General features: G+C 35.8%; 1 protein-coding gene and 2 non-coding genes across 3 annotated transcripts; 2 read left to right on the forward strand and 1 right to left on the reverse strand.

Moving 5' to 3' along the window:
- Positions 1-2,257: 2,257 nt before the first annotated feature.
- On the reverse strand, positions 2,258-3,924 carry LOC122644242 (CBL-interacting serine/threonine-protein kinase 4-like). Its single transcript, XM_043837873.1, has one exon. It carries the CDS (start codon positions 3,798-3,800, stop codon positions 2,496-2,498), a length of 1,305 nt encoding a protein of 434 aa, XP_043693808.1. The 5' UTR covers positions 3,801-3,924; the 3' UTR covers positions 2,258-2,495.
- A 7,641-nt stretch (positions 3,925-11,565) lies between these two features.
- TRNAP-AGG lies at positions 11,566-11,637 on the forward strand. Its single transcript has one exon. It is a non-coding gene; the product is annotated as a tRNA-Pro (tRNA).
- A 2,436-nt stretch (positions 11,638-14,073) lies between these two features.
- On the forward strand, positions 14,074-14,145 carry TRNAP-AGG. Its single transcript has one exon. It is a non-coding gene; the product is annotated as a tRNA-Pro (tRNA).
- The last annotated feature ends 9,996 nt before the right edge of the window (positions 14,146-24,141 follow it).

Below are 24,141 nucleotides of genomic sequence, written 5' to 3' on the forward strand. Positions count from 1 at the left end.
TGAAACATAATGTTATGCAAAAGATGGAAGAGTTTCCATAGCCAACAATGAAAATTCTCCTTTTGTAACCAAAAAACCCAAGTGTGTTGAGTCTGTCGAGATGGTTAAGCGCTTGATGCCCTTGTCTTTAGTGGATCGGATCTCTTGTTCAATTGCTTTCCCTTCTGCGTCATCTGTAGAATCATAATCATAGGAAAAAACAAACAGCCGAGCTGTCTGACAGGACTCTACTGCCAAGACACAGCAAGATAAAGAATGACCACCTTACCCCTATCTGGTTCCATTCAATCTAAATAAAATATAAAACCAAAGAAGTAAACGAGACAAAGTATTGTACATCAGATTTTGAAGTAAAAGACTTTATGAAATCATAAATAAAAGAATGAAGAGAAGATGGTGAAATCAGCGATGTTCTAATCCCTATGTTAGAAGAAAATCAAATTAAACGCGAGAAAGGACATTCAAAAAACAAATGCCAAGAGGATTCTTCAGCCTCATTATATAAAGCACACACATTGTATCTACAGGGAATAAGCGATTGAGACAACATTGGGTTAGACGGCTTTCGTGACAGTATTCCATAAGAACAATTTGAACTTGGGATGAAATTTTAATTTCCAAATGAGAGACTAGTGAGTACTATGTTGCCAAGGCAATTGTGAATTGTGATGCAGAGCAGCATTCTACCGTTGGATCCTCGTCTCGTGCAAGCTGACATGCAAAGTGAAGGTGTAAAAATCCTCTCTAGTACGCATCGGAAGGCTAGCACGCACCAGTCTGATGCGCGCTAAACTCGCTGGAGAGGATCTGGACTCAAAGTGAAGTGTGTTATGACGGAATTTAATCCTCTCCAATTCCCTAAAATGTGGAGTGGGGCAGTTTGGGGTGGAGGTGTCGACACCTAGCAACTCGGACACATTTTTTTTTTTCTTGAGCTCGGCACCGTTGGATGTCTGAGCTGCCAAGTGTCGACATCTCTACCTCGAACTGCCGCACTACACACTTTTTAGGGAATTGGAAAGGATTATTTTCCATGTTATGACCAGGTTGACACTGCTCTGTGGAGAAATTCTATTTGCTCTCAAGCACTCAGTCTATATAATAGTCTTAGTTGTTCATTTGGAATTTTTTATCTTAGGGAAGTTTATGGCCGTCCATCTCAACTCTACTAGAAAAATGATCCGATATTGTTTTTTTTTTAGGGCTAAACTGACATCTCCACACTATCAACGGTTTGAGAATGAAGGCCTCTCACATACAAAATTATCTATTTTTAAAGTTTATTTTTATTTTTTTTTAATCATTTTTCTTAAAGATATCTGGGGCCAAAGATGCTTGAAGAATATGCTCTTTTATTGGTTACCTTTTTTGGGGGTTGGGGGGGAGGAGGATGTGGGGAGCAAAGATTAGGTTAGCTTTCCTTTTCTATATATTATGTATAAATAAATTAATAGAATAATTAATTAATTAATTTGATTTATATATTGCATCTGACACCCCAATAAAACATTTCAAACAATAATTTAATTTATTTTGATATGACTGAATTGGTTCATGGATGTCAATCTAAGCTTTGATATATGAACTAAAACCATGGCCTACTAGAATATATCACAGTTGACAACCATCTATAACCCAAGATTTATAAAGTCATTTGGATCAAGAGATAGGTTATTGGACTTATCAAGAGAAAGACAGAAGTAAAAATTTCAATTAAAAAAAAAGAAGAAGAAATTGGTCAATTGGTTGTTGAAATTCCATTGAACTAAAATTTTGCAGGAAGTCTAAACCTGTGGAAGAAGAAGCCATGAAAATCCATGGCTACCACTACTTTTTAGTAGTTAATATGGATGAACAACCCTGAAAAGTTTGTCGTTTATCTCTAAACTATATTGAAGTGATTGTAAGAGTTCAAAATCTCCATCAAATACATGGAGGTTTCAATCTCCAATGAAACATGAGACTTGCATATATGATGGATTATAAAAATGCCAACTGAAACTGGATCTATTGCTAATCTATTATGCATCCACTAATGAATACCCAAATCAGTAAATTAATCCATGAAATTTCTGCTTGAGATCTGTGTGTGTGTGTGTGTGTGTGTGAGAGAGAGAGAGAGAGAGAGAGTAAATGGAGAAACACAAGAAATGAAGATCTAAAGAGGCGAAAGGAAAGAAGGAAAAAAAGAGTTAAACTAAACCTGGAGAAATATGTACAAGATAAATGAAGGTTTTACAAAGAACAATTAAGAACATGAAGAGCAACACTTATTCAATTACTAGTCTACAACTCTAATGACTAGTTCGCTGGTTCTCAATTATACAACAATTCAAATGAGCTCGGATTAGTGAATCCCAATGGAATTATTGGCAACAGTAAGATCAGAAAACAAAAGGGCAGGGCCTTAATGGCTTACCCTAGCTCTGCAAATCTCTGTACAGTGTGGATAGAGGAAAAACCATCCAAATTAAGGACGGGTAAGTGGAAAGCTCTCAGACAGCATCATTGTGCCAGGCAAGAACTATGTCTTCAAGCTCCACTTTCAGCTCTCCCCACTGCAACTCCACCAACTCTACTCCTCCTTCCCCACTTCCCACTCTCACTTGTACCATAAACAATGAAGGTGCTACTTCCAACACCTCTATCAACAATCCCATCCTCTCCTTCCCCAACCCAATCACACTTTTCTTCCTTCTCTCTACTGTATATCCTAATTTCTTCCCAACCTCCGTCACTCTCTCCACAATCCTCTCTGCTGACTCTATCATTGATGTAAATCTCTTTGCCCACTTCCTCCTCCCTTCAAACAACCCCGATAAATCCAATCCAGACGACATCGATATTATATCAAAAGCGCTCATCGAACCTTTTTCCGGCGACATTGTTAGCTGCAAATCGAAAAGGGTTTGTATCTGATGGTTCTGATTCTGATCCTTCGATTGCAACGATTTCTTGAACCAACCCACTTCCATTAGAGCGTCGATACTGATGCGGGTCTCAGGATTTGGGTCAAGCAGCCGAGTGATCACCCACCTCACCGGTTTTGAAAACCACGACGGAAACTGAAAATCCCGGCGGCGAATCTTCTGGTACATGACGGCAAGATTTGAATCGTCGAAAGGGAGGAATCCGGCGAGGAAGACGAAGAGGATAACACCACAGGACCAAGCATCTGCCTTGGTCCCGTCGTAGCCTTTCCGTCCGACCACTTCAGGGGCTGTATATGCCGGTGTACCGCAGGCCGTGTGAAGAAGCCCATCTTTCAATTGCTCTGGGAGAGAAGAGAGACCGAAATCAGAGACCTTAAGGTTGCCCTGATCGTCAAGGAGAAGGTTTTGGGGCTTGAGATCTCGGTGAGCGATGCCATTTGTGTGACAGAATTGAAGAGCAAAGACTAGTTGTTGGAAATAGCGGCGAGCGACAGGTTCGGTGAAACGTTGACGCCGGGAAATCTTGGAGAGTAACTCACCGCCTCTGGCGTACTCAATGACTAAATACATCTTCGATTTTGTAGCCATGACTTCATGGATTCTAATGATGTTTGGGTGTCGAAGTCGACGCATTACAGAGACTTCGTTAATCACGCGAGGTTCCATGGTGGTGTTGATGATTTTTGTCTTGTCGATTACCTTCACGGCCAAATCGGAACCATCGGCAAGAGACCGAGCGTAATTCACCTTAGCGAAGCTGCCACGGCCGAGAAGGCGACCCAGGCGATACTTACCTAGCAAGACATCGGAGCTGCTAGTAGTGGTGGTGGTCGTGGTGGCGGCGGTTGGTCCCGCCGGAGAATGCATTGGCACTTGGAATTCGGTTGCAGAGAAGGGCACAGAGGCGGCCCAGACCAACCGAACCAAGACACTACACCACCCTCACGTATGTCACGGACTAAATTGTGTTTTGCTTTGCTGTGTTTGATGGCTTCGCCTCTATAGCTTTGTTAACTCTTCTTATAGATTAGAGAGTTCTGTAGGTGGGGGACCCACTCTGTATCGGTATCGTTTTAGTCAAACTCGTCACCTGTTCGATCTGGTTAATTTCACAGAAACCAGCTATTACCCTAATTCATGATGAATCATGAAGCCGACATGGCCACATGGCCACATGGCCACATGGGTTAGGTTAGTAGTTATTAATTAGTGCTATTAATACTTGATTAGCTTGTAATTCTGAAACTCTTTAATTTCTTTTACCCCTTTAAAAATATTTATTTTTGGCACCTTTAAAAATATTCAAAACTGTGGAAATATGCCGCCGGCTACACACATGGTTCTCAGAATTTAGCTTGTCTCTGGGGAGTCCGGCACACCCAAGATGCTGTCAGCCGTTGGATTGTACCACATACATCTTTAGACATGCACCAAGCTGTGTGTAGTATAACTCAACTACTAGATGCCCCCTAGGTGCTACGATAGGCTCCCTAGAGAAGATCCCCATCATTAAATCATCTTTGTACCCCAAAAACAATAAAATTGCAAGCATGCCTCATTGGCTTTTTTTTGTTTTTTTATGGAAAAGACAGTACTGTTGAAATGACCACCCCACCTCCCCACAAAATGAAAAACCCCCATAATTGATGCCCTTATCGTCCCAACATTGGCCCCTATACCAAGTGTAGGGCCACGTGATTGGGCACTGTATTTCTTTCTTTCTTTTTTTCTTTTTTTTTGGTTTTTTAGAGGAAAGTTGTCCTTTATCAATGGAGGAGGAAGAATCTCCTCACCATTAATGATGGGACATCACAATCTTCCACCCCTGTTGTTTGGGGTCAAAACTATCCCCCCCTCCGGCCTTCCCTTGGGCATCATATAATATTAATGTCTATTATAATAAAATTTTCTTCCACTGTAGGTGAAGGAAAACTCAATCTTTTAGATTACATTTGGATGTCAAGAAAAGAAAAGAAAATTTCAAAAAAAAAATTGAATTTAAAGAGGGATAGAGTAGGGATGTAAATGGATATTCGTAAATCCGTATTCGATCCGTGTTCATATCCGTTTAGGAGAATTCGAATCCATCCGGAACCAATTGAATACGAATATGATAATCCCCCTATCCGATCGATTAATATTCGATTCGTTTAGCAGTCCGACGGTAATAAAATAACTGAAATATAACTCTGTGTTTGTCTATCCTTTTAAGTTACTTTATTGGATTTTGTTATCTTATTTTTATAAATTTATAAGTTAAGATAATGTGATTCTTTTTCTAGATTTGCTATTGGTTTATATATATTGTTTTATGTAATGTGATACATGGAATTTCTGAATAATATATCTATTAAAAACTCAAAAGTAAAAAAAGTAAGAAAATAAAAGACTAAGAAAAGTAGAAGAAATGGTAATTACTGAACTCTCAAGTCTCAACCCTAATCCTCATCATAAAAACGGTAAATATGTCAATGGATGGTCGAAAAATCGTATTCGATCCGTATTCATATCCATTTAGGAGAACCTGTATTCAAAAAATAACTATCCGAAAATTATCTGAATCCGTCCGAATATAATCGGATACGAATATGATAATGCCACTATCCGACCGAATTCGATCCGTTTACATCCCTAGGATAGAGTGATAGAAATCAATTATCATGTCATTATGGTTTTTGTTATATTGTTTTTTTTTTTCTTTTTATTGACTTCTAAGCATAGCCTTAATTTATTAATGATATGGAAATTATTTACATAATTCCAAACTTCATAGGTGAAAGTGTAATTAAGGTAAACCTTAGGGAGGTAGGTGAGATTTTTTTCTTTTATTTTTTTTTAATGGAAAAAAATTTGTTGTCTAGTCACGTGCCACCTGTGCCCCAAACACAGTTCCCTTGAAATGACTACCCCACCTTCTACAAAATAAAAAATCCTCTTTAATTGATTCCCTTGTCGTTCCCTCATTGGCCCTTGTACTAGTGCAGACGCCACGTGATTGAGTAGCTTTCTTCTTCTTTTACTTTTTTTAATTTAGAGAATAGATTTACTTCACCAATGGGGGAAGAAGAATTCCCTCACCATAGGTGACATGACTGCTGATAATGGGACATCATAATCTCCTACGCTCTATTGTTTGAGGTCGAAACTATCCCCTACCCAGATCTGGTTCCTGTCTAGTCGTGGTGGGTGCTGGATTATCCAGCACCCACCTAAGATTCTTACACCTGGACAGGTTTACATCAAACGGTCCTAAATTTGAAAGGAAAGTTTTAACCCATATTCACCCATCTTCCTCTCTCCCCCTCTCCTTTGACGAAATCCGACCCGACTTCAGAACATATTCCATCTTCCTCTCCTGAAAAACCGTTCGTTTCTCTTCATCTTCCCCCATATTCTACTCATCTTCTCTGGAATCATGGAAACAACTGGTTTATACCCTTTTCCTAAAAGAATTATGTCTCATGAGGAAGAGAATAGAATAAGGTGGAAGTACATCTGGAGTTCTGTTACCAATCTTGACTGTGATGATGGGTTGTATAATGCTGAACCAGGGAAGAAGCGAGTTAGAGCAAAAGTGGCAGATTTCTTGAATTTTGTGGATAGGCATCTTCAGAGAAAAACAGAGACGAGACAGGCACGGACAGTCCATTTTCCGCAGACAAGAGAGAGAGAGCGCTCTAGCCATGGCGTCTAGGGTTCCGATCTGCTTCCGCATTTTTGTTTTCTGTCTTTTCATTTCGTTTCATAGATTAGTCTCTGCTACCGAAGAAGAAGGCAAGGCTAGGGAGTTTATGGTCACCCTTGATAACTCCAACTTCACTGATACTGTTAAGAAGCATAACTTCGTTGTCGTTGAGTTCTATGCTCCATGGTATTGCTTCTTGTTCTTTTTGTTATTTTGTTCTGCAATGCTAATCGAATTGATGTATCTGATCGGTCTTTCCATCTCAAATGTGGTAGCTCCTATGATTTAGATCACATTAATGCTTGGATATGTACTGCTATTACTCGTTTGGTTCACCAGCTCTGTCTCTCAATTTCTGTGAAACAGTTCCTTAAGTTGCCACACTGCCTCTTTACTTCTGAATATCTGGTTAAGTTAGAATTGGTTGGAAATTTTGTACTCAATGTTCCTTCTTACATCTGTTTATCAAGACTCATTATCCTCTATTTTGGAAGAGTTACTTTTCTTGATGTTATCTCAGTGGAACTACTCTTTTTAAGCTGTACAACACTTGGAGAAAATGAGTGGAATATAGAAAACGAGAGAGAAGAATACCTGGTTAGCCTCGCCATTGCCGGAATCAACTTTGAAGAAGATGAGTGGAATATAGGGGAAGATGGAGATTCTTGCAGAAAGGGGGAAGATGAAGAGAAACGAACGGTTTTTCAGGAGAGGAAGATAGAATATGTTCAGTAGTCGGGTCGGGTTTCATCAAGGAGAGGGTGAGAGAGGGAGATGGGTGAATATGGGTTAAAACTTTCCTTTCAAATTTAGGACCGTTTGATGTAAACCTGTCCAGGTGTAAGAATATTAGGTGGGTGTTGGACGGTCCAGCTCCCGCCACAGCTGGACAGGAGCCAGATCCCCCCTACCCCACTCCCTTTGGGCATCATAAAATACTAATGTCTATTATAAAGACTTTTTCTTTCACTGTGGGTGAAGGGAAACTCGATCCTTTGGACTATATTTGGATTTCAAGAAAAGAACAGAAATTTTAAAAAAAAAATTGAATTTAAAAAGAGAGATTAACATATAAATCAATTATCATGTCATTATGGTTGTTGTCATATGATATTTTCTTTTTTCTTAACTTCCAAACATAGCCTTAATTTATTAATGATATGGGAATTATGTAAAATAATATTTAAAAGTAATCATGATGATAACAGAAATATTACAAAAATAAAACTTAGTAAAATTTCCAAATCCTAGCATTTATATCAGCTTAAAAAATGGTTTAAGGAAGTTGATTGAAATCGGTGGAATTGGCCAATATATACCAATCCGAATTTTTCATATTGAATATTTAGGTCCAGTTTTGGTCTATTATTAAACCAACCCGAAGTCATGAAAAGAAAAGAACCAACATAACAAAACAAAAACTATGATGAGAAAAATTGATTTCTGTGTCTCTCTCTTCAATTTCAAATTTTTGTTTGAGTTTTTTCTTTTTATGGCTTTTAAACATACTTATTTTCACCATTAGAAATTCTCTACAAAATTCAAACAAGATCCAGTGAGCAAATGTTTCTTTCATCTTGCATTGCCTTGTAAAAGTCAAAGATTAACTAGTAAGAGTCGTGCACGTACCGCGCGTTCTCCACCTAGAAATTGAGATGCATGGTTGATTGGTTTTGAATTTGTGATGGGTCGAAGGCTCAAAAAATGTATAAGATAAAATAAAATCCTCTTGTAACCAAGGTTTTTTTTTTTTGGGTACAACTTGTAACCAAGGTTACTTACAATAAAATTATAATTTTTTTTTTATTTTTTTATAATACATTTTTTTAATAGGGTGCGTCTATTTGTAACCAAGCAAGTTACAAACAGAATTTGTAACCGGTCTTTTTTGGCCTCCATTCAATGATGTGGTTAAGTAATAGAAAGTCTAGTAAGGTAATTTTCCAATGTAAGAGAGAGAGAGAGGCACCACCGCTGCAACTATGTTTCTGATGGGATTTTTTCGTCATCTCTTGTCGATCGATCCACCTCGCACTCTACTGTCCTTCGTCTCTGACTGTGCGATAGCGGCAGTAGTTCCCTCATTCCTCTCAACCCTTCATTTCTGAGTGCCCAGTTAGACTAAATAGTCCCCAAGTGAGCAGTAAGCAACGTCCATAGTCTCCACAGTGAAACTGCCAATGAGCAAATGCCAGACAAAAGAGCTACGGCAAGGTTTCCATCTTCGTCGGAAAACATAGGATGTTCGTGATTTATGAAATTTGAATAGTGACCATGTTTTAGTATCTTTTAGGCAATGAATGATCAAATTATTTACTTTTGCTTCACTGTGAAAGGTGTGGAGTATCACTACACGTTACGACTTCCCATCGGATTCGTTGGATGGCTCTGGACTTCCATTTTTATTTCCATCGATTTATTTGACTGGACAAGATCACATGGCCATTGGGGACCGAAATGGGTCAGCTCGAGTTCCTCCCCTCCCATCGTTCTTGATGAAGACAGCAATGAGAATCTCAAGACCGAGTTGGTTCAATTTCTCGAGAAGAGTCTTTCATTACCAGAATGTATCAAGGCCCGATCTTGGATCAGACCCTTTTCTAACCAATCGTAGGTGGGAGTGGGTTTCGAGATATACAAAAGGTGCGAGTAGAGCAGGGGCAGGGAAGCCGAGGTGGACCTAAGGCGAGCGCAGTTCAGAGGAGGGGGTTGAGAATTTCTGAAGAATTGAGTCCCAAGGGCTGCTCGTCGCTGCAATTAGAGGCCAAGAGCTCTGTATCCATAGTTGTAATGGAAGTCAGGCTTCTTGTCATATCAATTGTGAGGTGATCGCACAGTGCTTTTCTATTCCTTGTTCATGATAGAAATAGCAGTGGAAGCCGGTGCAAGACCATTAACCAAATAGGTTCGTTCAATCAGGTTTCATCGGACGCTCTTAGTTGCAGACCCATAGATGGTGCGAACCCAAGAAGTTCAGTGGTCGCGGTGCTCGTTCATGGTTTTAGAAGTGTCCTAGATTTGATTTCTTCTTCTTTAATCAATTGGTTCGTAAATCCTGTTCTAGTCACAGATTTCTTCTTTTTTGTTAAAAGACAAAAGGTAATAATGATATTACAGTCTTCATTGCAATCTCCACTTGTCAGTTTTGGTTGATGAGAGTTGTTTTTGTAATGAGGGAAAGGCTTTTAAAGCTTGGGCTCTTGTCGTTGTTTCATGGGCTAACACATGCCGAGGATTTTTAGGGTGCAAATACTTTCCATGCTTCAGCCAGCCTGGGTACTACATTTTTCTGAATCTTGAGTTTCACTTGAAGCAGAGTGAGGAAGTTCGCCATGGGTTGGTGGGGGTATGGCATAAATGGATGCGAGGGCAGGGGACGGGAGATGCTGGCAGCAGGTACTGGGAGGGGGGAGGGAGAACTGAAGCTAGAGCCAAGGAGAGAGGGGAGAGGGAGAGGAATAGCCGGAGGGGAGGGAGACGGAAACGAAGAAGAGGCGAGCGAGAGGGGAAAGGAGGAGCAAATTATAAAAACACACCCACTTAAAAAAGAGAGTGACATATAAAATTAAGGGTAAAAAGAAAATTAAAATATGGTTACAACATAACCGGGTCGGTTACAAACAGATTTGCCCTTTTTAATAAGGATAAATCATTTTATTTCGCATAAAAACTGTATTAAATAATTTTTTATTTTTTGAATTTTTTTTTTAATTATCTTGGTATTAAATATTACATTAAATAATTTTTTAGATTAAAACAAGAGAATTAAAAGAAAAGGAAAAGGAATGCTAACCAGTGGTATGTGTGGGCGTGTACTTACGCCCAGATAGCCTGATGCAAAAAAAAAAAAAAAAAAAAAAAACAGCCACACCCCTAGACCTTTCTACCTTTTTAGGGGTGTGATTGTCTTTTCACATCGACTTGTGCCTGGGCATAGATACACACACCCACAATAACACCAGTTAACGTTTTTTCTCTCTAAAAGAAAGTTACTATTTCTTAGATTACCACTTTGGTGACAAGAAGTTGTTCCCATACAATAATATCAGCCTATTTAGAGCTTAAGTTTTGTTGACCTTTCATTTTATTTTGGATAGAGTTTCTCTTTATCAATGGTGAAGAGGTTCCTTGTGAATCGATGGTCATATTCGCTTTTCCCCTACTGTACAAATTGCCGAAAATGATCTTGAGCTTCCAAAAAGTCCTTGCCAATAGCAATAAAAATACTAGATGAAGAGATTTTTGGTTCATCTTGGTCATGGATGAAGGAAAACTCGATCCTTTTATATATTCTTGTTTATATTAGATGAGATGATAATGAATGAGAAAAAGGCGTCAAAAAGGCTTGATGACGCCATATATTTTATCTTGACAAAATTTATAAGAAACTATTAACATATCTTATCCTTATTAATTCTCCCTTTTTGGAATTATCCTTGAATGCAAGAAAATAAAAATTAATTGCGTACTATGATGATATAATTAATTTTTTTTAAGAGAATTGAAAAATATTCTACGTTTAGCAGGTTGAGCCATCTTGATAAGCTTAATAGATGAGATGACTTTTAGTTCAACCACCAACCACCATATAGAGGAATGCTTGAGCCATGTCATAACTATTCGATGGTTATGACGTGGCTATCTTATTCTTATCATTTTAAAAATTTTTTTCTTTTTTATAAATTATCCTTCAAATGCATAATTTCATAACATAGTAAAGTCTTATTATGATTTAAAAGTAGAAAATATGTGATGTTAAAATTAATTTCTTTTTTATAAAAAATTAAGAGGACTGAAAGTCTTCTACATCTGGCAGTTTAAGCTATCATAAGATGCTTAATTAATAGAACAGGTAAATTTAGTTCAACTACGAGCCACATGGAGGAATGTTGGAGCCATATCATAACTATAAGGGATATTATTGACATTCCTCATATTTTCATACTCGGGCATTTGGTCTAGTGGTATGATTCTCGCTTAGGGTGCGAGAGGTCCCAAGTTCAATTCTCGGAATGCCCCATTTAATATAAAACCTTGTATTGGTATCAAAAAGTCACTCACTTGATATATCATTTGGAAGTAATCTTCTGGTTTTAATTGTTTTGTTTCTTTGGGGTTTTGGGTGTTTTTTATTTCTTTTGATTTGAGTTGAGAGAGCAATTTTCAGCCTCCTTGGGTTAGGGTAAGACAGGTTATGTCCCCCAATTCCCCCCATTGTATTGTTCTTATTTTCGAATGTATAATAAAATTTAGGGGTTTCCTCTGGTCCCAGATAATATTCGGGTTAAAAAAAAAACACAATCGCATTCTGCATGGCACATGATGAAATCCTTATGCGCTAAAATTTGATATTCAAACCAAGCATATTGGGATCTATTTGTTTTTGTTTCACACTTCTATTTAAATTTATTATGGAAAATAATGTGCACATCCCACTAATTTGATAAGAATCTATATCCAACTAATAATAATAATAAAGGGACAGTTTTCATGCACGTCTATGTAAGCCGTGCCAGTGAGAGGACGAGAGATTTGAGGTTTAAATACAGGTTGGGAGGTTTTGTATTTTTTCAACTCATGTGAGAGGGGACATGACCGTGCACATTTGCACGGCGCCTTGTATGATATCGTTGGCCTAATAATAATAATAATAATAGTATCCACATTCATAGTGAGATTTAATGAATAATGTAAATTTCAAATAACACAAATCATACAAGTTGGATAATCCTAATTGTGTTGAGTCAACTATTTTCAATTTGGATTTTGGATTAAAGCAATAACCTCAACAAGATAATGATGAAGGACTATGCCAATAATAAAAATAATAATAAATAAATAAATAAAATATTAGGAATAAGTCTTTAGAAAATTTAAATACATAATTTAGGTTATTGTGCATACCAAGAAATTAAATTCAATATAATGAAATGAGAAATAAATTTAAAATAATACCTAAATCATAAAGTTAATAAAAATACATGTAAATTATATTGCATTTAGTTTTTTAATATATCTCTATTTATTTTGTTCTCTCTCTTCCCCCTCCCCCTCCCCTCTCCCAATATCACCCCTATCATGCCATACATCACATTGCGTAATTGCTTATAACACGTTTCATCTTACGGGACATCATAGTTGTGTTCCCAATTCCCTTGTCAATCTGTTATCTTTACTTCTACAATCCCTTCTCATCTTTCTTTATCATTTTTTGACCTCTTTCTGCCCCCTTCAACCCCATCCTTCGGAGATTTTAAAGTTGAATAAGATTTAACGAAGTTCTAACAAAATGCTTATATCGTAAAATATATTTTTTACTCTCTTTCCTCCCTCACCCTTGTTGCCTTTTTTTTTTCCTAATTGAAGGCTTCAAAGATGACTAAGATCCAACAACGATCTAATAAAAAATTTACATGAGAAGATACATTATTGAGTCTATCATTTTTTTTGCTTTATCCTTGCTCCACCCCTCCCCCCTTTATTGGTGAACCCTCCAAAATTGATTGGGATTTATTTTAAAACTCTAATGAAGTATTTACATTGAAAATATCGAAATCAACAAATGTATGTCAACATACTACAAGTTGACCAAAATTTTCTAAGGAAATATTGAAAACATAGATTATAAAGTCTTGAAATATAACCCTTTAATGCGTTAAGATTTCTTATATATGACCATATAATTAGTTTAGGATCCAAACCACCCAAAATGAAACCTGTTATTTTTTTCTAAATAGGGAATATGTGTATACGACGTATAATATGAAGTTGAAAAGGAGATGGTAAAAGGAGATTTGATGGGGGGTAATATAATTGAAGGATTAAAGACTTTTTAATAACTATTATAATAATCAATTTTATAATAAAAAATTCTATAGATAAATATAATAAAATATAATAAAAATCCAAAATAAAACACTTTTACTATTATAACTATTATGACTATATAATATAGAAGAATCACTGGCGCAAAATCAAAAATGGATTTTCCTCGAAGTCTATTGATGAACCAATCCATTAAATCCACTCATAACAAGTTCCTATATGATTTCTGGTAGAATCGAGAAGCATTAAGCACAAGCAAGATACAAAGTGACTCCCTTGGAAATAGCAAGGGAATCTTACTAATGGAAAATATAGGAATAGTAAGACCTATTGTTTCTTTTGGTGCTCTTCATAAGATATAATTAGAAAGAGACACAAGGAGACCAAAAGACAGCTATTTTGTAATGAAACAATATTTATAATCATTCTCTAATATTTGAAAAAATAATAATCTATAATTTTCAAATGAACCAACTACACCTCCTACATAAGAGTTAAAATTGTTTAAATACTATTGGGGTGATTGTTCTCTGTCTGGGAGCGCAAGCTGCACTCAGACATATGGAGGAATGTTGGAACCATATCATAGCTATAGGGGAAATGCTTGACATTCCTTTCATTTTCACATTCGGGCATTTGGTCTAGTGGTATGATTCTCGCTTAGGGTGCGAGAGGTCCCGAGTTCAATTCTCGGAATGCCCCATTTAATATAAAACCTTGTATTGGTTTCAAGAATCACTCGTTTGATTGATCATCTTGAAGCAAACACTTTTTTTTCTTTTATTGAGAGTAATTGTGCTATAGATTTTTTGGTTTACTTGGTCGTTATGTCCCCCGGTTCCCCCCTGTTGGTCCTAGATAATATTCAGGTTAAAAAAAAAAACACAACGTCATTCTGCATGACACATGATGAAATCCTTATGAGCTAAAATTTGATAGTCAAACGAAGCATATTGGGATCTATTTGTTTTTGTTTCACACTTCTATTTAAATTTATTATGAAAAATAATGTGCACATCCCACTAATTTTGATAAGAATCTATGTCCAATTAATAATAATAAGGGTAAATTACAGATCACCCCCTAGTTTTCAATCGAAACTCAGATCACCCCTTGGTTTTTGAAAAAACTCAAATCACCCCCTAGTTTACACCCCAATATGACAAATTAGTCCCTACCATTAATTTTATGCTGTTAAGTGATGATGTCAGCCAGTTAAATAAATTTAAATCTCTAAACTACCCTTAACCAATGTTGAAGATGAAGGAAGGATAGTATTGTAAATGGGTAATTCTAATGTTTTAGTATAAGGGTAAAATAGTCCTTTCACACCAATAACTAACAGCAGACTAACACTGTTACTGTAGAGGGGGGGCATTTGAGTTTTTTCAAAAACCAAGGGGTGATCTGAGTTTCGATTGAAAACCATGGGGCGATCTATAATTTACCCTAATAATAATAAAGGGATAGTTTTCATGCACGTCTGTGTAAGCCGTGCATGTGAGAGGACGGGAGATTTGAGATTTAAATAGAGGTTGGGAGGTTTTGTCTTTTTCCAACTCATGTGAGAGGGGACATGTCCGTGCACACTTGCACGGCTCCTTGTATGAAATCTATGGCCGAATAATAATAATAATGATAACATTATCCACATTCATAGTGAGATTTAATGGATAATGTAAATTTCAAATAACACAAATCATACAAGTTGGATAATCCTAATTGTGTTGAGTCAACTATTTTCAATTTGGATTTTGGATTAAAGCAATAACTTCAATGAGATAATGATGAAGGACTATGTCAATAATAAAAATAATAATAAATAAATAAAATATTGGGATTAAGTCTTTAGAAAATTTAAATACATAATTTAGGTTATTGTGCATATCAAGAAATTAAATTCAATATAATGAAATGAGAAATAAATTTAAAATAATACCTAAATCATAAAATTAATAAAAATACATGTAAATTATATTGCATTTACTTTTTTAATATATCTTTATTTATTTTTCTTCTCTCTCTTCCCCCATCCCCCCCCCCAATGGCCCAATATCACCCCTATCATGCCATACATCACATTGCGTAATCGTTTATAATACATCTCATCTTGGGGGACATCATAGTTGTGTTCCCAATTCCCTTGTCAATCTTTTATCTTTACTTCTACAGTTCCGTCTCATCTCTCTTTATCATTTTTTCACCTCTTTCTGCCTCCTTCAACCCCATCCTTCGGAGATTTTAAAGTTGATTACGATATAACAAAGTTCTAATGAAATGCTTATGTCGTAAAACATATTTTTTACTCTCTTTCCTCCCTCACCCTTGTTGTCTTTTTTTTTTTCCTAATTGAAGGCTTCAAAGATGACCAAGATCCAACAAAGCTCTAATAAAAGATTTACATGAAAAGATACATTATTGAATCTATCATGGTTTTTTTTTTTTGGCTTTGTCCTCTCTCCCCCTTTATGAACCCTCCAAAATTGATTGGGATTTATTTAAAAACTCTAATGAGGTATTTACATTGAAAATATCGAAATCAACAAATGTATGTCAACATACTACAAGTTGGCCAAAATTTTCTAAGGAAATATTGAAAACATAGATTATAAAGTCTTGAAATATGACTCTTTAATGTGTTAAGATTTCTTAAATATGACTGTATAATTGGTTTAGGATCCAAACCACCCAAAATGAAACCTGTTAATTTTTTTCTAAATAGGGAATATGTGTTTACGATGTATAATATGAAGTTGAAAAGGGGATGGTAAGAGGAGATTTGATGGGAATAATATACTTGAAGGATTAAAGACAAGATCTAATTAGAAAAAGGCATAAGGAGACCAGAAGACAACTATTTTATTATGAAACAATATTTATAAATTCAAACTCTAATACTCGGCAAAATAATAATCTAATAATTATCAAATGAACCAACTACACCTCCTACATTAGAGTTAAAATTGTCTAAAAATAACATTGGGGTGATTGTTCTCTGCCTGAGAGCGCAAACTGCGCTCAGACACATGAGGAGGTTAATTATTTCGGCCATTCAGGGGGGTGGGATGGTCATTTCGCCCACCCCATGTGTCTGGGCGCATCCTGTGCCCCCAACACAGAGAACATTTGGCCATAATATTGTTATTAAAATATAATATTTGTGAAAATATTAACATTTATTTATACTATGCAACAAATGAAAGCTAATAATCACCTCAACCAGTATCTAGGTCCAGTGCCCATTGCTTCCTTGGATAGATATATCTTCCTCAATCTTTCTCCTTGACTACTCTCTTCTAAAGTAACAAAAAGAAACAAATTTAAGCTCTAAGATTATTTTGAAATGAATAAATAAATATATACTTAAAAAAGAAATTACAAACTTGTAACAATTAACAAAGAATTAAAGATGAAGACCAGTAGGCAGTAGCTATATAAAGATGCCCTTTTTCTCATTTCCAAAGAATCTGACTGCACCACTAAACCACTCCAAGTTAAAGGTTAAATATGCTAACAATATAAAAATGATCATTAATTAATTAAGATCATCCATCACAATAAGGGAAAAGTTTTGTAGAGTAAATTATTTTTGAGGGTGATGCCTCCTTCCTAGATGGTCAGATTGCTAGTCATTGTAATATAATACAAGAAGATGAATTCATGGTCCAATGTAGAACTCAATTAAGCCACTTGCTTTACAAAGTGATACCTTAACCACTAAGAACACCAAATGAAAATATTGCAACATATGTGCAATATCATGTGTGAAGGCAACTAGGTCAGGCCATTTGGGCCATTGAACTGAACTTTAGGCATTGTCTTGGAAGTGGTCCAAGTGTGGTTATTGTCATAGTTATTAAACAAATTAAATAGGATCGAGGGGTAGGAGAGGGCAGGAATGAGCATCTGGAGGATATTTTGGAACATATTAAAACCATAGGAGGGGTTTGTAAACCCTAAGATGGTGGGTGAACAATCCTCTATGAGTTTTTCCAATTAAATATATCTCCTCCTTTGCAAGCTTGAACATCTCATTCACTAAAAGGACATGCAAACAAGTTGGTGAAAATTATGACCACCCATGGAATGAAATACAACTATAACAACAGGCCTTGGGTTTCTTTCGGAACGCATTTTATTTTTGCCACTTAGTGAAGTGATTAGTGGCCGGATTTTGCTGCCTGAGTACAGGGTGAAGTGGCTGAAATAGGGATTCCTTTTGGGCTTGCCAAATAGAAAATTTCATGGTCACCTAGATTTCTTTGTTGAACTTCTTTACCTAAGGCAGATTTATATAATTATGTATTCCACAAACAAATGACTCAAGGTTGATGGCTATTTGGACCACTAATAAGAGAATATTAGATTTCCATTTCATTTTTATTTTTAATGTTTGTAGTCATTAGAATTGAATACTAGTGTTAGGTAAATGAAGGTGAACCAAGGATGTAAGCAGAGCCATTATTGTAATGGTGTCAATTAAGGTGCAACTAGTGAGAGGCTTAAAGCAAGGAGAGAGCTACCCCCACCCCCACCCCACCCCGCCAAAAACCAAAAAAAAACTAAATATTTGGTTGGCTAATCTCAAGGATAGATCGGTAAACTCGGTTCAGATCAACAGGCTAAGGAGGTTTACTCAGAAAAGATAAAAGAAAAAGGATTTTGTCTATAATTCAGCAATCTAAGCATTCAGATTGATTGGATTATCTGATTGAACTAGACAGTCGAAAGGTTCTGTCTTTATTTAGGGACTTAAATGACACTTCTATAGACGTATTTAGACCTTGACACCTTCTCTTGATTGCCCTTGTCCTATTCCTAAAAGTTCTTTAGGGTAGGGGTAACAATGTCTTCAAAATAATTTGAAAGTGAATTATCGTTATGTCATCATCAAAAGTTGTTATTGTCATGCATATTTTTTGAGTATACATGTTAATGATAGAATTTACCTTCGTTTAAAAAAAAATGCATTATACTTAAAGGGTAAAAAAATAAGGTAACAAAATTTTTGACACCTTAAAGGGTAAGTAAGAAAATCCGGCCTTTTTAGTTATCAGAGTTTGGATCCATTTTCTGCCATTGATTCTCTACTCTAGGTTTTCAAACACTGAGAGAAAGAAAAGTTGGAACTCCCTTTGATACTCCAAGTCGTGTGATGAACTCAACTTGTCTATTAACCAGATTATGCTCTGCAAATTAAAAAGGAAAAAAAAATCTAAAAGAGAGTGGAGCTTGTCTCATTTTCTACAATTCTTAATTAAGAACTACCAGAATTGAACAAATGATATATTTTCAAGAACATGTTGTTTATCAACCTTGGTAGTTTTGGTCCCCTACTTTAATATGTTATAAAGATTCTAACATTATTAAGTATATCTTGAAAATGATCATTATTGCATACTCCTTTAAAATTGAATAGTGAAATTATTGTTAAGCATCATTAATTAAAGATATTAAATGGTGTCATCTATTTTGGTTCACTATATATAAATTGCATCACTAGATGTCAAAAAGAGAATCCATTATTGAGACCATATCAGATCTCTGTATCCTTTACAATAATCAAGGATTTAGTTTATTATAATATTGGAGAAATGATGGAACTTTTTTTTGTTATTTTCATGGTATAAACAAGGCCAGAACTTAACCAACTGCAAGACTAAAATAATCTAAAAATGGAATTGTCGTATTTTAAAAAATCACAAGACAAATATGAACCATTCATTTTTATAGTTTTTTAAATCTAAGTTATATATGTTTTTTTTTTTTTGTGGGTAAATAGTCTAAGCCATATGTTCCCGCTTAGAGTTGGGAGATTGCATAAGATTGTCTAGATTCTAGAATACTAGTACATATGCATAGAAATGCATAAGATGTATGCCAATAAAAGGGAAGGTATTTGATTGAATTAGACTCTAAAATTTGACACGTGGTTAATCTAGACTATCCCCTCCTCATTCAATGGTTGGAATTGACATATCATCTTTTCACATGGCAGAATACATGTATTGTGATGTTTTGAAAAGTAGCACATCCTTGTGATAATAATAATTCACTTTTTTATTAATATAATCATGCTCATGGTTCAAAGAATCAGAATCAGTTGCCAATTTCGGTTGAAATGGATTAGGAATCGACTGGATCCACCCTTGAACTAGAGTTATGTTCTGAAACATTTTTCGGCAAATTAAAAAAGAAAAAATCTAAGCAGAGTTCATCTCATTTTCTGTGGTTCTTAATTTAAGGAGGACAAAAATTGAACAAATGACATATTGGCAAGAACATATTGTTTGTTGACATTGGTAGTTTTGGTCCCCTACCTACATTAATATTTTATACAGATACTACTATTAGTGAGTATATTCTTCAAATGGTCCTTATGTATGGATACTAATATTATTAAATATATTCTTCAAAATGGTCCTTACTACATATTCTATTAAAATTGAATAGACTATGCAATTATTGTTTTTTATTAGTATAAGTATATTAAATGGTGTCATCTATTTTGGTTCAATAGAAGTGGCATCACTAGATATCAAAGAGAATCCATCCACTATTAAGAGAGTACTAGAACCTTGTATCCTTTATAATAATCAAGATTTTAGCTCATAATATAAAATTTTAGAAATGGTGGAACCTTTTTTTTTTATTTGATAGAAAAACCAGAACTTAAAAAATAACAAAACTAAACAATCATATAATAATTGCTGAGTACAATACATAAATTTTCCTTGTACAGTTTAATATAATTTTTCCCTCTCAATCATACCCATGGTTTGAGGAATTTGAATTGGATCATTGATTCTGGTCAAGTTGATTCCAATTCTAACTCTAATATAGAATGCAAAACTAAACACCAATATAATGAGGCTCCCCCAGTTCTAATGGGGGGGGGGGGTGTCTAATTGTCTATTGCTTGTGCATACCTCTCCTTTAAAGCAAATAGCAAACCAAAACAAACGTAGTTGTGAGAATGTTCTCGAAAAGAAACATCCTCCTCTTGGGAGAGAAGAGACAGAGAGAGTCTCTATCTAGATTAAGGATTAAGGCCCATCAATATGATTTCAATGGAGATTGGTTTAATCATGAGGTCTGGTTATGTCGGGTTGTGGACCAAGGAAGGTGTTAGGTACCTCGATATAGTAAGTTGAATCAATCTTTGAATATTCCATGGTTTTTTATAAGATAATAAAATTTCTTAAAACTATAAAACAAAATTCTAATGAACAAAAGAGAAAACTAAACTACATAAAGGAATAAGGAACTTGCCTGAGACTTTATGTGTTGCACACCAAAGTTAAAAACAACATATCTACAAGAAATGGAATTGAGATAAAAATAGGTTGGCATATTAGTGCTGCTCATATCATTGGGAAGGTTGTTTCGACAAACATCTAATGGTGTAAAAATAATATCCAATTTAATAAAAAAGTATTTTAAATAATCTATTTGAAAGTAGATCCCAAAGGGCACGCTAAAAATAAAAAGGCAAATCAACTCGTTTTCAAACCATTTTCGAACACACAAAGGTTTTAATGATGAAAAAAAATCAATTACAAAGTTTAGACATATTCCAAAATCGTTGACCTGGTCAATCTTTCAGAGTTATCTTGGTTACTTTCCAAGACTACCTTTCTCGACCATATGGTTTGGTTTAAAACATTAACTCGGAGTTATATGAGAACTTCAAAACTATAAAAGCGATCTCAACCACTACCCAAATGCATCCGATCATCATTCTTGTGCACGTCTTCAAGGTGACAAAATAAGGTGTCTATAGTATTTGACTAAGAAAAACATATTTGGTTAATTTAAGTTACAACTTAAGCGACTTATTATGCCAACATTCAAATAGCTTCAAGCAATTTAGTTATTTATTATTGTTGGAATTGTGTGTCTAGATTGAAATAGTTTAAATGATAATTAGTTTGCATGATATTATTGGGCGGTTGTTCTTCCGAATAGTGACTCCAAAAACAATTTGAGTGCACATGCGTGTAATCGAACTGGATCGCTTGAAAATTTTGAATGAATGACTGTCTATTGTATTAAGAACAATGTTCTCAATATTAAGCTTTAGTGTACTAATGGTTGATAACTCCCTACCTATATATCAATACACTAGCTGCATGATGTTTACCAGTAAATGAAAGAAATGCTCAATGAAGAATCCACTTCATTATATTGGGAGCATATCAAAAGAGAGAAATCTGATCAAGATTGGATAAAAGTTCTGAGTTCAATGGCATGTTTTGTAAATAGTTTTATAAAGAGTTTAAATATTTTTTTTTATAAATAATATATCTTTTAAAATATTTCAAAATTTGTTTTATGTTCAATCAATGATTAAGATTCTATGTATATGGTGTTCCAACGGATTAGGGTGGTAACAATAATTAATTCCCTGCTCGTAAGCTTATTGTACGATATTATCAAGTAGAGGGGGCTAAATTGTAATGGTATTATTATCTTCGGGAGCTTAATTGTTATATCCATTTTTATTGTGAGTAAATATCTTTATTTGTGAATATAAAGTTGGACTCACATAGGAAAACCTTAGTTGGATCATCCAATAGGATCCTATCACTTGGCATTCCTAGCAATATAAGATAGAAAAAAAGAACGCTGCTTGGTCGCATGACTCCTACACCCAGACACATAAGCATGCAAAATTACCACTCAGCCCTCTTGAAATCAAAAAATTCTTCCTGTCTTGATACTCTTTTGTACCCTCACATTGGCCCTTGCGCTGAGACGACTATACGACCATGCAACATTCTTTTTAACAACTAATGTGCTGTATAAGAGTAGCTAGGGAAGGAGAGAGAAATAGCTTCATGCGCATAGAACATACTTTACATGTCTCTCCTCTTAGGGCTACAGTTTGGGCTGGGATGCTTGAACTTAGCCCAGTCCAACCAAAGTTCCGCTCCTGCTTGGACCATGGTTTTAACCCATTTTGTATCCTAATTCGAAACCATCCCATTGGGTCGGATTATGGATGGTTCTTCATTGTGGTTAGAGCCTTGGAAGATTAAGAAATGCTATAGTCAGTTCTTTGATTGTTTATGGCGATTGGGGCATTTGGCTGGGCCCTTCACCTTGACCTTGGCGTAGTTGTGTGGTAGCCTGATATTTGAGCGGAAAAGGAAAGGATTCGCCCGGGTATGGATCAAGATTTGGGTTGTTTGGGCCGCATCATGTAATGGGCTGTTCACCCTGAATATACCTTGGTAGTTAGAGAGAGTTGGCCCTAAGAATGTTAAACGGTACGGTTCAGATCACGGGTGTCAGAGGTAAAAATCAACGGTTTCATAAAATCAAATCAAATCCGTACTATTTATTAAATGATTATACAGTTCCAAAACAGATTCATAGAAAATGGCACACTGAAAATCCTGCTCTCATTAAAAAAAAAAGAAACATAAACAACTTCATCAATGTGGGGATGGAGACATAGGGATGTCGAAGATTTGGGTGGGTATGATTTATTTAATGGAGAAATGTTTCTTGTGGGGGGAGTGTAGCGCCCACACCCAGACACAGAGGGGGTGAAATGACAGCCCCACCCCCCATGAAAAATGAAAATGACTACCCACCTGATGCTTTCGTGTGCGTTCCCATTGGGCCCCCCGCTTGCACATAGGGACCACACTCTCCTATAGGAAAACATATAAATCAGAATTTAATCAGTTTTAATTGGTTTAAATGATTTCCTTTTTAAACTAAACCAAACCATTTAATTAAACGATCTCGTTCTTTAAAACAAAAACTGAATCATTGATTAAATGGTTTTACGGTTCAAATGTAAACAGCTTGATTCGAATTCCGTAAATGATTTGGACACCCTTAGTTGGCTCTTGGCCCCCACCAGTTTGTTGGGCCAAATTGTTATGGTTCAGCAAATTTGCTTATGTTTAGTTTAATCGCTTGGGTAAGAACGAGGTCTGGGGGGATGTTTGGGTTTAGTCCCACTTCGGATGTGTGCGTGTGTCGTGTGGTGTGTGTTGTGTATATCTATCATTAGGGTTGTAAATGGATCGGATTTGGCTTGGATAGTGCTAAACGGATATGGATCAGATATTTTATCCGTTTATATGTAAATATAGCTTTTTAGATAGCTATAGCCTATCCGTATCCTCATCCGTTTAGCTTTCGGACGGATTCGGATAGTGCTAAACGGATATAGACACGGATACAGAAACGGGTTTCGGCTATTCATTTACACCCCTATCCACCATTTTATGATCCTAGAAGTCAATTATCCTTCTGAGATTGGTGTGGTTTGTATGATTACACTTTAATCAAAAAGGTCTTGGGCAAGGGTGTCAAAACCTAGTCCGAACTGGTTTCGATTTTGTATCAGTTTGGTTTCGATCTGCCTTATAAATATATTTAGAAGTGTGTAGAAAAAACGTATTTTTTATGATTTTTGGGTTAATATTGGTTTCGGTCCGATTTTTAAGTTTGCTTCAGTGTTTTATAAGTTTCGATACGATCTGATTTGATTTCGGTATCACAAAACCCAATCCTAAACATGATCCAATAAACTCATATCGATTTTTATTCGATTCCATTTTGATCGGTTTGGTTTGCTTTCACCGGTTCAGGTTAGGTTTTAAAAACCCCTGCCTAACTCGCACCCACATTAGGACTCGTGCATGGCTGTGAATGATGCACGCTTCGCGCATAAAA

The sequence above is a fragment of the Telopea speciosissima genome, chromosome 10 (assembly GCF_018873765.1).
Source record: "Telopea speciosissima isolate NSW1024214 ecotype Mountain lineage chromosome 10, Tspe_v1, whole genome shotgun sequence".
NCBI lineage: Eukaryota > Viridiplantae > Streptophyta > Magnoliopsida > Proteales > Proteaceae > Telopea > Telopea speciosissima.